This window comes from Myxocyprinus asiaticus, chromosome 34 (assembly GCF_019703515.2).
Source record: "Myxocyprinus asiaticus isolate MX2 ecotype Aquarium Trade chromosome 34, UBuf_Myxa_2, whole genome shotgun sequence".
Classification (NCBI taxonomy): domain Eukaryota; kingdom Metazoa; phylum Chordata; class Actinopteri; order Cypriniformes; family Catostomidae; genus Myxocyprinus; species Myxocyprinus asiaticus.
The window spans coordinates 29902331-29918890 of NC_059377.1; the positions used below are offsets into that span (position 1 = coordinate 29902331).

Below are 16560 nucleotides of genomic sequence, written 5' to 3' on the forward strand. Positions count from 1 at the left end.
GACGTCATCAGAAAAGCGGCAATAGGTCGCTCCACTGTCATGTGATCCAAATCTGTTTATGGACACCGCAAGCTGGTCGTGAATGTGGCTCTAGTCTAAAAAAAAAAAGTGACAGTTTGTAATACTATTGGATATATTTCGAAAACATTACAGGATTCCATTCGCATGGAAATTGCTCTTTCACAGTGCAATCTCTATTAAAAATATATATTGTAAGAAAATCCATATTCCGTCCTGGAAATTAATTGGCAAAAGTGTGGGAACCTATATATTAATTTTCATTCATTTGTTAGAGTAGATAGCTACTACAGTGGCAAGAAAAGTATGTGAACCCTTTGGAATTCGCTGGTTTCCTGCATTAATTGGTCATAAAATGTGATCTCAACTTCATCAAACTCACCGGTATAGACAGACACAATGTGCTTAGGCTAACAACACACAAACAAATATAAAATTTCATGTCTTTATGGAACACATTCCATTAAAGGTGCACTCAATAATTCTAATCCAATACACTTTTTGTCAAATTCTGCAAATATCTCCTCATAGTCTGCTAGCTGTCCATTCTGTGGGTGGGCTGAAATAAATCTAGTATTTGTACACAGCCCTGGCTCTGTAAATGGGACAAAACAAAGTGGATCAGACCAATCCACACAATACTACTCCAGCCAGTCAGCAACAGGGGGTGGTTCTTTTGGTCAGCAAACTCAATTATTACTGTCCTTCCCTTAGCAATGCGCTGCATGAATTTGGGAAGCAGAGCTTGCAAAGGAGCACTGAAGGGAGGGGTGTGTTTGTTTTGGCAGTTGAGTTCGAATATCAGCAGTGTTTCTCAGGAATCGCTGAGTGCACCTTTAAACATTCAAAGTGCTGTGGAAAAAGTAGGTGAACCCTTGGATTTAATAACTGGTCGATACTCCTTTGGCAGCAATGGACCCTTTCCACAGACCTGTTATGATGCATTTCCGCCTTCTTTAACAACATAAATGTAGCAAACTTTTGTATTTCCAATTTTATAAATTTTTAACATTGTACTTTTTGTTATATTACCCTGGAACAAGTTTTTAAAAATCTGTTCACACAGCTGCTGAGGGAGTGAGAGACAATTTAGCCTGTTTCTCTCTTCTTACTGCTGTTATCCAGCGCTGTATATTTCTATCTTCTTTTGTAAAGCTGTAAAAGTGTAAGATTTTTTTTCTTTTGCTGTTGGAACAAACAGGTAAGCAAAAATGTAATTTGCTGTGGTCCCCCATTCATGTTTAACCAACTATGACGACTTCCGCTTCGAGAACGCGGACGTGTGAAAAGGGTCCATAAACTCAGCCAAGCATTTCCGATAACTGCGGATAAGACCTGCACAAAGTTCAGAAGGAATTCTGGACCATTCTTCCTTATAGAACAGCTTCAGCTCAGCCATATTCTTAGGATATCTGGTGGAACGTCTCTCTTGAGGTCATTCCACAGCATCTCTATTGGGTCTGGGCTCTGACTGGGCCACTCCAAAAGGTGGATTTTCTTTTTTTATAAACCATTATGTAGTGGATTTATTTTGATGTTTAGTGTCATTGTCCTGCTGCATCACTCAATTTCTACTGAGCTTCAGCTGGAGCACAGCCACCCTGACATTATCCTGTAAACCTGGGAATGAATTTTTCCCTCGATGATGGCAAGCGGTCCAGGCCGCAAAGCAGCAATGCAGCCCCAAATCATTATGCTCCCTCCACCATACTTCACTGCTGGGATGATGCTTTCATGATGGTATGTGGTGCCCTTTTTACGCCATACATAGTGCTGTGTGTTCTTCCCAAACTATTCATCATTAGTTTCATCAGTTCACAAAACATTTTCCCAGTAGCATTGTGGAGTGTCAAGGTGCATAGCAATGTTTTGTTGGAAAGCAGAGGCTTCCTTCATGGTGTCCTGCCTTGGATACCATGCCTGTTTAATGTTTTCCATATATTACACTCATAAGGAGAGATGTTAAACAGTAACAATGATTCCTTCAGGTCTTTAGCTGTCACTCTAGGGTTCTTTCTTTACTTCATTGAGCATTCTTTGGTGTGCCCTTTGAGTCATCTTGGCTGGACGGCCACTTCTAGGGAGAGTAGCCACAGTACTAAATCATCTCTATTTATAGACAATTTGTTTAACTGTGGACAGATGAATATCGAAGCTCTTCAAGATAACTTTAACCCTTTCAAGCTTTATGCAAAACAACAATTCTTGATTGTAGGTCTTCCGAGATCTCTTTTTTGCAAGGCATGGTCAACATCAGAAGATACTTCTTGTGAATAGCAAACTCAAAATGTTGAGAGCTTTTTATAAGTCAAAGTAGCTATAACCCACACCTCCAGTCTCGTTTCTTGTCAAGTGTGACTTCCATTCACGTTTATTACTTTTGCTCCTTTGTGTCCCTTTTCTTATACTGTGGTGTTCTAAGCCATTAACACACTTAAAGCTGTTGAAAATTAGCTAGATGTTTCTATAGTGAGACATACAGTGGGGTTCAATTTATCAAATAAGTAAAGGTCAGATTTCCTTGCTTCCACTGAAGAACACAAGATGCTCTTTGGAACATTCTCAAATCATGCTGGGATAACATGGATCATCAGGTTTTGCACAAACTTGTTGAGTCCATGCCAGCTCAAGTGCATGCTGTCATTAAAACAAAATGGGGACAAACCAAATACCAAGAAATCCTGAAATTTCTGTTATTTTTTCAATTTGAATTTTTACTCAAAATGTTATGCTGATCATATAATTAGAAAATGAGAAAAACACAATAGAGAAGCATTCTTAAAAGAGAACCCCACTGTATAATATTTTTTTATTTTATTTTTTGTCTGAGAACAGTCTTTACCAATTTGATCATAAGCTGCAGATGTTTCTGTATTTTCACTGTAACATTTGTTATTTCTTTGGATGGTAAATTGTGTATCCATGTGATGAAAGTCTGTCTCTCCCTCTCTTTATGCAGTTGTCACTGGTTCAGCCTGACTGCTTCGTTAGTACTCATCATTTGCATTCAGATTAATTATCTAATTACCGACAAATGTCCGGCGGCCACCCCACACTCCAGCTCGTCAGTTCTGCGCCTGTAATTATTTTAATCATTTACTTTCATCTGGAGTGTTCCTGCCATACTCCTGTGTTTAGAGGCCATTCTTAATTACCCTGCCAAGACACTCTTCCCCTCTTTTCATGTGAGGCGAAGGGGCATAGAGGGAGAGAAAAGAAAGAGAGAGAGAGAGAGAGAGAGAGAGAGAGAGAGAGAGAGTGGGGGTGTAGAGAGAGCCCGATGGGGACAGAATGCAGCAATCTTGACAGCATCATAAAAGCTCCAAGCTCTGCTGGTTGTTCACTCTGTTTTTCCCCCACAACTTCTCTCTCTCTCTTTCTCTGTTTCTCCTTTTCTCTGTGTCTCTGATTCCTTACCCCTCTGCCAACCCACATCCTTCTCTTGTTCTAACAATTTCTCTCTCTAAATCTCGTTCTCTCTCACTCCCCTCACCCCTCCTTCACTTCCTCTAGTTCCCCCTTTATCGCAAGCACACACAGGAATTGCCTCCGGGGCCCAGTGCTCCGACTACTAATACACTCACACACACACTGTGACATACATCATGCACCACGCTCCCTGCATACTATCTATTCGGAAAATCTATACACCTCACTGTCTGCAACCTCTCTTTATTGAGGCACCATCAGCCTGGTTCATGCCTGCATCTGGTTTGTGTCTGGTTGTTGTTGGCTCATTTCCCTTCATGGCTGCTCTCACAATTGTGCCCTCTCAGCAATTGTGAGAAACACTGCACTGGTGCAAATATATAAGCTGTAATTGGGACCCCTGGCTGTTTATGGTTTATTCCAACTTTGGAATATATTAAGTCTGGATGGTGGTGTTGGAAGGAATGAGGTTTCATTTCTATACAGAACTTATTAACTGTAGTGTAGAAAATTCTTGTTTCCAATCATTAGATTGTAAAATATTAATTAACCAAAGGACTGAAAATAAAGGGAATATTGTAAGGGGGAAAAAAAGGGAATAAGTGAAATTTCACCCAAAAATTAAAATTCTGTCACTCAACCTCATGTCATTGACAGTGTTGGCTAAATTACTCAAGAAAAAGTAATCCACTACAAAATACTTATTACCTCTCTTAAATTGTATATTTTTTTAAACATTACTGATTACTTAAATGGAAAAGTAATCACATTTATAATTTTTTAATTTGCTTCCTAAAACACATTTCAATTAAATGTTTTTGATTTTTTCCACTCAGCGAGTTCAAAATAATGTCTATATTTCCCCCCTGTTCATTGTTGCACACCCTTCAGCTGTCACAGAAATGCAAACAGACGTAATACTTTCTAAACATTTGATTTCATATTTTAAATGTATTTTACATAAATAATATTAGTTTAGAAATATCTGTAAACACATTAATGTATTTAAAATAATTGTCTTAATTTAAATGTAGTAACTGAAATCTGTTTACAAAAATCTAAAATGTAATGTGTACTTTTTTACTTAAAAAAGTAATTAGATTCCAATAGATATTTACTTTGTAATCAGATTACTCCCAACACTGGTTGCTGTAAACTCTTTCTTTCTTCCAAATGACTCTCTTTCTTCTGTGGAACACAAAATTTAGTGGAAAGTTGCTATTATTCATGCAACCACTGTCCTTGGTCTCCATCCACTTTCATTATATGCAAAAGAAAAGCTTGGGCATTCTGCTAAATGTCTCCTTTTGTGTTCTTTGGAAGAACAATGTCATACAAAGTGTTTGAAAAGGATGATGGAATTTTCATTTTTGGGTGAACTATCCTTTTAACAACATACACTGTCATACTGGTTTTCAAAGTACTGTTAAGAGAAAGCACAGTCACTGTTTCATCCAGATACAATTATGATTTATTCACTCTATTGTCCTAATTTTACATCATTTCTTCTGCCATAGAGAATCTGCAGAGAAAGAGCAGCACTGAGCATTCAGAGACATGTTGTTTCTGCCATGGCTCCATAGGGACTAGTCTGAGTTTGGGGATTATGGACTTGTAGCCCAGGGGTACTTTGTTAAGAGTGGGACATGTTTTGATCTCAGATTAAGGATATAGGTGGTGCATACTGGGGGCAGACCAAATTAATAGTATTCATAGGTTTTGTGTGGGCCCCGCTTAAATCAGGGAATGATAAATCTGGAGGTTGCAATCTTCAGTGTGATACATGGTTCAAAATGCATTGTGTGTTAGGGGAGGGGGGGGGGGATGAGTGATCACACAATGTGTTACTGTCATACATTCATGTTTCTTCTTACTTTATCTTCACAAAACTTTAATACTGAATAAAGGTTTTATAAGGGACATTTCGCCAGCATTAAGAGTGTGTTCGACATTGCAATTTCCACATTTGCATTATTGGAAGAACGCTACGCCAGTGTCACCGGCATCGCTTTTTCGGTTTAATCTGCAATTTCACGCTGCTGAGAGAGAGACGGGTTGGATGCATTGTTCCGGCCTGTAGTCGTTTAGCGACGCTTTGCTTTGCTTTTGTTAAGTGGCAGAGGGCGTCGATGGGACTTGGGCACGAGAGGGACCACTTCATCTGAAGGGGTGAAAAAGAGCAAGCTAAATGAAAGTGACAGCCTCTGAAAAAATTCTTTCGGCAGCTGGGAGGATTTGACATTGCGAGCTCCCCCACCACTATCGGCCCTGTGACCCCGGTGCCTGGCACACGCACCTGCCGCTCTGAGACGCGCTTTCACCGGCAGAAAGATTATCGCGGGGCGTGGTGTGGTCGACCCGTCTTCTATGAAGTCCTGTGAAAAACCCCTTATGCGTGAAAGAGCCCCCATTCAAGCGCCTTTGTTCAACACATTTTTATGGGAAAACATTGGCCATTATGAGGTTGCGAGATTTACATGGGACTCCATAGAGGGTATAATCCTTTCAAGCAGCAAACGACTTAAAGTTTAAACCCGCTGTTTTCATATTTATTGGCTGGTTAAAGCAGACGAGGCAGCTGATCCCACTTCAACCAACAGTGGACCAGGCTCAAAACCTTTATTTCTCTTCAATCCATAAATTCTTCAAACAGAACCAAAATCTTGATTCAGTTACCTTAATCTTGAATAAATTTGGGACTCATCCATTCTTAATAACATCAGTTTCATTTTTAGTGCTAGTTTGTGGCAAAACAAATATTGTATAGCTATCCATCCATCCATCCATCCTTAGTCCCCAGACATGTCTTTCTCATGCATGGACCCCAAGGCTCTCAGCATTCCCCTGACTCCCTGCCACCCCTTCTCTGTCCAAGCTGATTGTTTCCATGCCAGTGGAGTGCTAGGGGCTACTTCACTGTCACACTGCATCATGAAGAGGGAAGGATGAAGAGAGAGGTACAAATCTCAAGGCTTTGAGGGCAGACATGAGAATGGACATGGTTACCAACATTCACCTGAATATAACTGTTAATGCCCCCTAGTGTTAAATAGTGTTTAATGCATTCAACAAGTGCGGAGGCTAGTTCAGTTTTACCTTGGCATATTAAAGGGATAGTTCACCTAAAAATGAAAATTCTCTCATAATGTACTCGCCCTCGTGCCATCACAGATGTATATGACTTTTTTTCTTCTGCTTAACACAAACGAAGATTTTTAGAAGAATATCGCAGCTCTGTAAGTCCATACAATGCAAATGAATGGTGGCCAGAAATTTTAAGCTCCAAAAATCATATAAAGGCAGAATAAAAGTAATCCATACGACTCCAGTGGTTAAATCCATATCTTCAGAAGTGACATGATAGGTGTGGGTAAGAAACAGATCAACATTTATATCATTTTTTACCATAAATCTCCACTTTCACTTTCACATTCTTCTTTTATTTTTGGCGATTCACATTCTTTGTGCATATCGCTACCTGCTGGGCAGGAAGGAGAATTATGTTAAATGAGTAAATGATGGGACAATTTTCATTTTTGTGTGAACTATTCCTTTAAAGCAGTGACACCTTGAATAGTTTCCCTGAGGGAATTTATTTCTGAATACAATTTTAACCTGGAATTGTGGCATGTAAACCTCTGCAAAAAGCCTTTAGTGTTGTGGTGTTAAAATAGCTACTTCTACACAGTGCGAGAGAAAGTTTGCTGCTAAATGTTTCCACAAAATGGGCTATTAATATTTTGGGAAATATTGTGAAATATGTAACATCAAATAATTATAGCCTACTTTGTAAATGCGACTTTGTAAATTAAAAATAATAATAATAATTATAATAATAATAAAAAATAAAAAATAAAAATTGAGGTTATTGGGGCACTTACAATGGAGGTGAATGGGGCACATTTTTGGAGAATTTAAAGGCAGATGCGAAACTAAAATTTTTATAAAAGTACAGATTAATTCTTCGGTTAAAACTTGTGTATTATTTGAGCTGTAAAATGGTCTAAAATGTTTTTTACTGTCGTTTTAGGGCGTTAGGGCAATGAAGATATAAAACTGGATATCACTTTACAAAGAACTCGGACTATTCTTTAAAAGTTAGATCATTTATGTCGAAATGTGATGCGTATTTAACACAGTCTTGTGCTTGCCGTCTTGACAGCTGTGTCTGTAACCCCAATTGCGGTAATTTCTATAACATAACTAACATAACTTCGTGCATCGTATCTCCCCTCTTTTTTAAGCACAAAATCAGTAGCTCCGCACCAGGAGAAACACATCGTTTCATCCTGTAGCACACCCGTTTTTTACTTCATCTCCTCGGGTGTAGAGACGTTCTCACGCGGTGCCGTTATTCGCGCCCAGCGGGACCTTCTCACTCAGCTGTTTGTCCCACTGCCTACATTAAACAGTGTGGCTTTTGACTTATTTTTTGGATGTTTTTCTGGGTGACGGCACACAGAGTTTGTCAAAAAACACTGCTGAACTATCAACAACTCACCCCACTTTGTCCTCACAGATAACTCAAGAGCAGACATACAGGAATAAAACAGAGGCACAAAAAAAAGGCAATTTCTTTTAAATGGATCGGAGAGTTTCCTTGAAATTGGTAATTAATCAAATAAAGTTATCTTTCAAACTCTTAAAATGACCTTCACTAAAGGAATATTCCGGTTTAATAAAAGTTAAGCTCAATCGACAGCATGTGTAGCAGAATATTGATTACTACAAAAAAAAAAAAAAAAAAAAAAAAAAAAAATCAAATTATATATATATATACTTTTTTTATTATATATATATATATATATATACTTTTTTATTATATATATATATATATATATATATATATATATATATACTTTTTATTATATATATATATATATATATATATACTTTTATATTATATATATATATATACTTTTTTATTATATATATATATATATATATATATATATACTTTATATATATATATATATATATATATATATATATATATATATATATATATATACTTTTTTATTATATATATATATATATATATATATATTTTATATATATATATATATATATACTTTTTTATTATATATATATATATATACTTTTTATTATATATATATATATATATATATATATACTTTTTTTATTATATATATATATATATATATATATATATATATATATATATATATATACTTTTATTATATATATATATATATATATATATATATATATATATATATATATACTTTTATATATATATATATATATATATATATATATATATATATATATATATATATAAAGGCAAAAATCTGGGTTCCAGTGAAGCACTTACAATGAAAGTGAATGGTGGCCAATCCGTAAACATTAAAATACTCGCTGTTTCAAAAGTATAGCCACAAGACATAAACAATATGCACGGTAACATGTTTTTAGTGTGATAAAATCACTGACCTTTTCTGTGTAAATTTCGTTCCGACAATGTAATGTCAATAAACCCTAAAACCCAATGACTGTATAAAATGACGATTTTAACAACTTTACAGCTCAAATAATAAATGAGTTTTAAAAGAAGATTTAATGTAAGCGCTTTCATAATATATTAAGCTCCATATTTCTGCCTTTAAACCATCCAAAAATTGGCCCCATTCATTTCCATTGTAAGTGCCTCACTGTAACCTTGATTTTTGCTTTTTTTTTTTAAATAAGGAGGGACAAATCAAAATTATTTTTTTGCGGTAATCAACATTATGCCACACGTGCTGTCGATTGAGCTTAACTTGTATTGAACCCGGAATACTCCTTTAGTTCATCCAGTGTGCCACATATTTACTCAAATTAGCTTATGCTAGCCTAGCTATTTGTAAAATGAGAAATGTTATCCCTTGTAGCAAACATGTTTTCTTGAGCATTTTACTAGCTTATTCTTGCAGAACACTGGTGCTCCAAGACAAAAACGCTTTCAAAGACGTGTAATTCTCTCAGCTCGCACTTTTGGTAGTGTGATATTGAGCCAAAGAAGAAACACCAAATCACTAAACATGTTAATTCCTCAGTACATTTGAGCAAGGGTGTGATAAGCGCAAAAGGTTAGTCGCATATAACTCCCCGCATTTGGTGAGAAACCGACGGGATTATCCCTCATTTCGCCCCGGGGTTTTGGCTGCTGATCCTGACTGGACCTGCAGGCTGCTCACCGGGCCGGGTTGGACCAGGTGCCCCGAGGCGCGCACTGTCCAAATCCCTCAGGGACACGAACCAGTGCAACTCTCACCCTGCAGCACTGCTTTGACTGTGGATTATAGGACAAACGCTGGTATCTTCGTAAACACTCAGGCACACAGAAAGGCCAGACGCTCTCAGCCCGGGGCAACAAGATGTAGAGCCCATGCAATTTAGATTGATGCAGGCCACTTTGGTTTAAAACTCTCACCCAACACTTTTCCGTGTGATAAGAGGAAACAATTGAACATTGTGTGGTTCTTAAAGAGAACACTGTCACTAAAGTTCAAGCAAAAAACCTTGTCTTATGTTGAAATAACAAATGCCTTGCAGTACAAGAATTGCCAAATGCTCTTATATAAGATGTCAAAAACTTGTTTCAGTTTATTTTTCCACACTGGCTAAGATGTGCGTTTTGATCTTTCACTGCTTTTCATGGTGTGTATGGAGTTACATATGTGCCAAAATTCTGTGCGCGCAAGATATTTTTAACGCACAAGTTGATATTTTGTGCCTAAAAAATAATTTTGTGTGGCAAGATATTTTGAGTGCACAAAAAAGTTATGCACACGCAAGATTATATTTTGAGCACACAAAAACTTATTTTGCACGCGCTTGAACTCGGTTTTGTAAAGCAATGTATCTTCTTGCAAAGATGGATAAATGTTTTGCGTGTGCAAGAACTCACTCGCTCTCTCTCCTCGTATTCACTCTGCGTTTGCTTTTCCAACCGTATTTCGACAAGCAGGGACGCAGACCCATTTCTGAGCGTGTATGTGTAACTAAGTTCTGCGCCCCATATACAGTATCTGTTGAGCTAGTGGGGGGAGGGGGGGGGGGCTGATGGGGTGTTGTCCATTATAAGCGTTAGTTTTCAAACACCGCCCCCCCCCTTTACATGGCGCCCCTATGCATTGCATACCTTGCATATATGGTTTTTGCACCTCTGCCGACAAGTCCCGTCTGCTACATCAGGACTGGCTATTAGGACCTGCTTACAAGCGCTATGTGATTGGACAGTTGAGGTAGCTACAGCAACTATTAATATCTCAGTGTAAATATTGCAGAAGAGCCAACAGGCACAATTGTATGCAGTTACCATTACAAAAGATATTTTCCCAGTGGATTATAGACATACCAGGAATACTGTAAGGCTTCATTTACTGTATGTAAGTTTTTCAAAATATAGTAGCCTGGGATCATGCAATGCTAAGGAGTTCTTTCTATTTTTTTTTTCACTTTTTGCGGACTCAAACAATTAATGTTCAATATACCTTACATTTAATTTACCCCAAACTATGACAGGAGACATAATTAGTCTCTTTTCCTTTATTTCCGTTTCTTCTTACAGCTTTTCTAATTAATTATCAAGAATAGAAATGTTAATTTAGGCAATATTTATATTATTCATAATACACAAGGCTGATGAAAAATGGGAGCGGACACACTAAAGAAGGTGGACAAAATAACATGTTTATTAAGAAAATAATATTTCATGTAATAATAACAAAAAGAAGAAGATTCAGTTGTTGCAGATCCATGTAATCTGGTCAAATTTATTTTAATAAACTGATCTCTCAGAATATCCTCTGGGATAGACAGAAGCCAAATTAAGTTCCCCCAAAACTACAATATTACATTTTATGAAATAGTTTTACACGTGGGAGAGATTATGTTAATATAATTTCAGATAAAAGTGGTAGCTAACATGGCCAAGCTAGTAGCTACATACGTGTAACTTGGTAACCTAGATAACCAAATACTAGCCAAGAGAACCAAATACTAATATAGACCAAACTAAGAGAGCTAGACAGTAAGCCTATTGGCAATGTTCAGACTAAAAAATATATTTCATTAAGGTTAAATAAAAACAGTTAAGTCAATGAATGGGGGGTGTTCAGCCATTCGGCCCTGATTCGCGGCCGGCTGGGAAAAGTCCCGGTTCTCCCTATGGCCAGCCCGTCAGTCAGAATTATGGCACTCATATAACTCCATAAACATGTGCCATTATCACCTTAAAGGAGCTCTTTCTACCTGATCTGACCTTTACACTGAAAAAGTAGTAACCTACAATGTTACCTCAAGAATTTCTGCTTGATATACCCCATCAAAATTACTTTCGTTTACTTTGTAAACTAATTAGTAAAGTTGATTTAGTCAGATTAAATATCATTTTTGACTTGAATGAAATCAGTTAATTTAGATATTTCCACTTGATGCACATTTAAGGTTACCTGACAATTTTTTTTTACACTGAACACGGAAACATTTTTTAACTCACGCTGAAAAAAAAAAAAAGACAAGATTTACTTAACTTTTTTATTTTGCAAGTTTTTGCACACAGTTTTTCTAAGTACATTTTAATGGCATGAAATTAAGTAAAATCGACTTAACTTCACAACATAATATTGATTAAAATGAGTACATCTAACTTAAACATTTCCGTAACTTTTACTTACAAATCTGATGTACATGGGATATAAACTTAGTAAGATTTAAATGAATATTTTATATGAACATTTCACATTTTGAACTTTCCTCATAAACAAGTTTAATCACAAAACAAGAAGTTACCAAACATGACAAAATAACAATAAAAACGGTGTAAATAAACTTGCAAACCATTGTGCTCATTAATTATTCAGTCCCAGTGCATGCTAAGAACAACAGCTTTGAAAAGTTAAGTAAAATTTACTTATTTCATTTACCTGTGAAATTTACTCAAATTAGCAAATAAATATGACAAGGTTTTCTACTTTTGGATTGAAATATGAAGACACATTGTAAAGATAAACAATAATTATAATATTAAGCTAGAGCAATCATTTTTATATGCTTGAATGCAAGTACAAATGTAGAATTTACTTAATATTTTCAAGTTCACGCTTTAACTTATTTTTTGTAGAAAGTAGTTAATCTTTTTTGCTATATTTACTTCACCACAAAATATATATATTTTTCAATGTAAAAGATGTGCTTCATGTGGTAACATCTAAATGAACTGGTTTAATTCAAGTCAAAAATATTATTTAACATCGGTGAATCAACCTCAACACATAAGCTTACTCAACAGAACTAATTTTAAGGGTTAGATCAAGTAGAATTTGCTCTTTAATGTAACAATTGCAGGTCACCACTTTTTTCAGTGTACTTTCATTGATGTCAGACAATGTGGTCAGGTTGATTCAGTCATGTTAAAATATATCTTTCATTTGAATAAAACCAGTTTATTTTGTACATTTTATTTGACAAAATATTTTATATAGTGTATCACACATTTCAAAAAGTACACAGAACTCAATTGTTAAATATATTTTATTTTTTTATATTTAATTTGTGTATATATATATTTTGAACATATGAAATATACACTGTATGTTATGTAATTATTTAAACACATCAGGTCTGGAAAAGTCTGGAAACATCGTTGACCAAGGTGGATGTTTTGGAGGATGCTTAACCATATTTATGACAGTGATAAAACATTGTGGAACATTGGGGCATCAGAAGTTCAGAGACCAAGGAGGCAATATGATTCAAAAGAATAAAAGAGATGCTAAGATTACTTTCCACATGACACCGCAATTAGTCATTCGCTTCTGTGATCCGCTGGTCTCATGACTTTTCCTCTGTTATTGGGTTGCAGTGGCAGCACCCATGCGCAGGAGCTCTTTCCTGTGTGTAAGAATGATGTCGAAGCTGGACTGGAGGCGATTCTGTTGCTCCTGGACACGGTTTTGTAAGGTGCGAACCCAGCGGATGAGGGCCAGGCGGCGGTACATGGTCAGTTGGACGTGATGCTTCTCCATCTCCTGTGCCTTAAACGTCTCCCGATCCTGCAGCGTCCAAACAGCCTCCATATGGTCTGGCAGCTCAGTACAGGGGAGAGTATCTGATTCTGATGAGCCATCTTCAACTGCATCAATACCCACCAGACTCTCTTGGCACCGCTCTGCCTTCTTACCTCCACTACGGTTCTGATTTTTCAGTTGGTCTGCAGTTGTGTTCCCATTGTCTGTCATTGCATGTCCACGGCAGATTTGATCCCAGATGGAATTGTGGGCTCCTGCACCCTCTATGTCACCACTCTCTGTGCTGAATGGGGAAGAGCTTTCAGATCTGTAGCTAAATTCAAACTCTTCATTGCTATCCACCCAGTCTATCACTCCATCTTCCTCCTCATCCAGTAGTTCCTCTGCTTTCTCACTCTCCCCCAAAGCCTGCTCCTTTTCATCATCTGTCACTTTCCTTATCTCTTCATCCACCTTACCTTCCTCTGCGCCATCCGGGGGCACTCTGCCGCCCATATCATCTCCACTTTCTATCTCAGGCAGAGGCTCCAGTGGGCTCCAGCAAGGCAGACGGGACAGAGGGGAGAGAGGCCCAGACCCATAGTGGCTGGAAGAAATGGATGAATCACGACCTAGTGGGCCCAAAGCTCTTGGACGCACCTGGTTGCGGTTTTCATCTCCCATACTGGCATCATCATTTTGGCCCAGGAAGTTAAAGTTACCATCCTTCTCGCATCTCTTCTGACTGTTGGAATGGATACGCAGTGTTGCCGGTGGCCCTACCAGCCCCTGACCTCCAAAGACAGGGTTCATGGCCTGATCTTGCTGAAGCATTTTCAGTTTTGTTTGAGATTCACTCGCTCTTAGGAAAAGAGAGACAAGAGATATGAGAATTAAGTTAGTCAGCTGACCAAAAGGTCTTTATAGTATCCAAGGCAAAAAAATTATACATCATATTGTTATATTTTGGCAGTGAATATAGTTTCTGACAAAACAGGAAAGTGTTGAAAGGCCTCTAACACAGTAAATAATATCTACGCCTAAAATCCCTCGCTAATAATGGTTGAAATAATACATGAAATATTCAGTGGCGCAATTCCACGACATGTTCTCCATTTCGGTGACATGAAATATTCAAATGTCCTCTCTCACAGATATAGTCCACGTAATAACTTCGGGGGCCTGTCAATCACTCGGCGTGACAGGCGTTGCGCGGCCATGTGGTGCTGAAGAACAGCAACCAGCGATTCCGGGTTGCGCGCCTCAGGCAGAAATAATAATCGCCTACAAATGATTGAGGACATAAAATGTGCAAGTAGTCCAAATTTCGCCACAAGAACACGAGCAGGATTTTTGGTTAACCTGAACAGTGCATTTCGAAATGTTTATATTGTTTAGAAATTGCTCAGAAGCGCGCCGTTAATACATCAAATTAAATAAACTCGATGCATGAAGGAATTAAATTAACGTTAAGCCACCAAAAACGCATTTGTTTGAACTAGATGCTCGACCAGCTTCCTAACAAGCAAACAGACAAAATAAACAAAACTTTAAGTGTAAAATCCGCATAAATATAGGCTGGGTTACATAAGAGCGCCGTTACAGCTGTCTCACCCCATCTCTTGGCTCCTCACACTCGGCCGAAAACGCAGCGACACACCGCGCATCCACAGAGAGAGTAAACCTCGCTTCAGTTTTATTTAGCAGTTACATAAACCGCTGATTGACAATAACATTAGAAAAGCAACAATTAGAGGGCATTGTCTTACGGGTTGTTGTCCTTTTTCGTCCGCGAATAAGATACAGTGTCCTCCCTGGTTTACCCTCCTCCGAGCGACCCTCTCTGGCGATGTTAATCTGAATCCTCCCCTCCTCTTCCTCCCGCCCATCCGCTCTCTTTTCCCGTGTAACTCAACGGACCGCTGGCCTACCATGACTCACTTCCTAAATTGGGAAGGGACCACATAACTTGAAACTGGTGAAATGAGTGGAAAATAGTCTACTTGGCCATGTATATCTTTGCACTAAAATAAGGAAAGACTGAGATTATATTGGTGTTATGGTATGCTGTGACAATAAAAGCATAACACCCATCATCATATAAGAGTTAAGGACATTTGAGAACCATTTCCCCACCAGCTTTATTTCCCATAATGGCGCTGCAGTTTTTGTTTTTCTGATGGTATATCATGAGGCAGAGTGTGACTTTTGGTGCTTGCACATCAGACCCAGTAAGTACATTACCTCCCTATCCCATGACAAGCAATTGTTAGCAACAGAAGAGAACTCTCCTCTTATCCTCCCCCACCAACCCCTGGCTCTAACAACATCCCCATTCAAGTGTTGCACCTTCAGGCTGTCTATAGTCTCTCCCCCTTCCATCTCTCAATAATAGCCTTAACACATGAAAAATACATCAAATAAAAAGCCTGCCCGCAGCTTCGTCACATGGAAAAAATCATCTACATCAAGCAAACAATTCAGGGAATGAGCGAGGATGAAGATGAGAGCAAGAGATGCTTGAAAAAGTAGCCTTGTAAAACAAGTTAAAATTTGCTGTATCAGTTCTAAAATGTGTTACTGGTAAAACACTACAGGTTGGAATTGAGATTATGTTGCCAGACAGGGTAAAGCATACCCATGATAATTTGCAGTGCCAGAAAACAGAAGCAGCTGCTTGAATGTGAGCAGTCTGCAGTTATGACCCATTTCCCTCAGTTCAGTTGCATTTCTCCACTCCCAGCAGTTTGAGCTGTGACAGAGTCCAAAAGAACTCACCCCTGGCACTCCTGTCAAAAGCCTCTACTTTTCCACATACACAGGATACAAGGCTTGGCAGCCACCATGGAATTAGTTTTCTAGTTCGACAAGGTAAATTATCTTCAATAGAGCGTGTTTTTAGAGATCATCTGTTATAGCAGAATGCGTGATATTGAGGCTCAAGATGTTGCAAGAACTGAGCTTTCATGAAATTGCATGTTACAAATGAAGCCAGAATCCTGCAGTAGCTTTTGAGAGCCGGCATTTAACATATCTCAGTATTCTCCTGACAATTACAGCCAAAAATCAGTGGCCATGTCCACCCTGGAGCAAGGTTGAC

General features: G+C 37.9%; 1 protein-coding gene across 2 annotated transcripts; it reads right to left on the reverse strand.

Moving 5' to 3' along the window:
• Positions 1-12966: 12966 nt before the first annotated feature.
• Positions 12967-16459, reverse strand: LOC127425520 (uncharacterized). Of its 2 annotated transcripts, none has more exons than XM_051671607.1 (2): positions 15230-16459; positions 12967-14322 (listed from the first exon to the last, which is right to left on the reverse strand). In XM_051671607.1, the coding sequence occupies exon 2, from the start codon at positions 14292-14294 to the stop codon at positions 13302-13304; it is 993 nt and encodes a 330-aa protein (XP_051527567.1). In that variant the 5' UTR covers positions 14295-14322; positions 15230-16459; the 3' UTR covers positions 12967-13301. The 2 variants fall into 2 exon arrangements, with proteins under 2 accessions (XP_051527567.1, XP_051527566.1); XM_051671606.1 differs by lacking the exon at positions 15230-16459 and adding an exon at positions 15075-15209.
• Positions 16460-16560: the final 101 nt, after the last annotated feature.

Excerpts from the sequence above, each read along its gene's own strand:
- LOC127425520 (XM_051671606.1), bottom strand. The coding sequence starts at position 15,127 with ATGCGCGGTGTGTCGCTGCGTTTTCGGCCGAGTGTGAGGAGCCAAGAG. Across the intron at positions 14,323-15,074 it reads GTGAGGAGCCAAGAGATGGG|AGCGAGTGAATCTCAAACAA; the intron begins GTGAGACAGCTG and ends TCTTTTCCTAAG.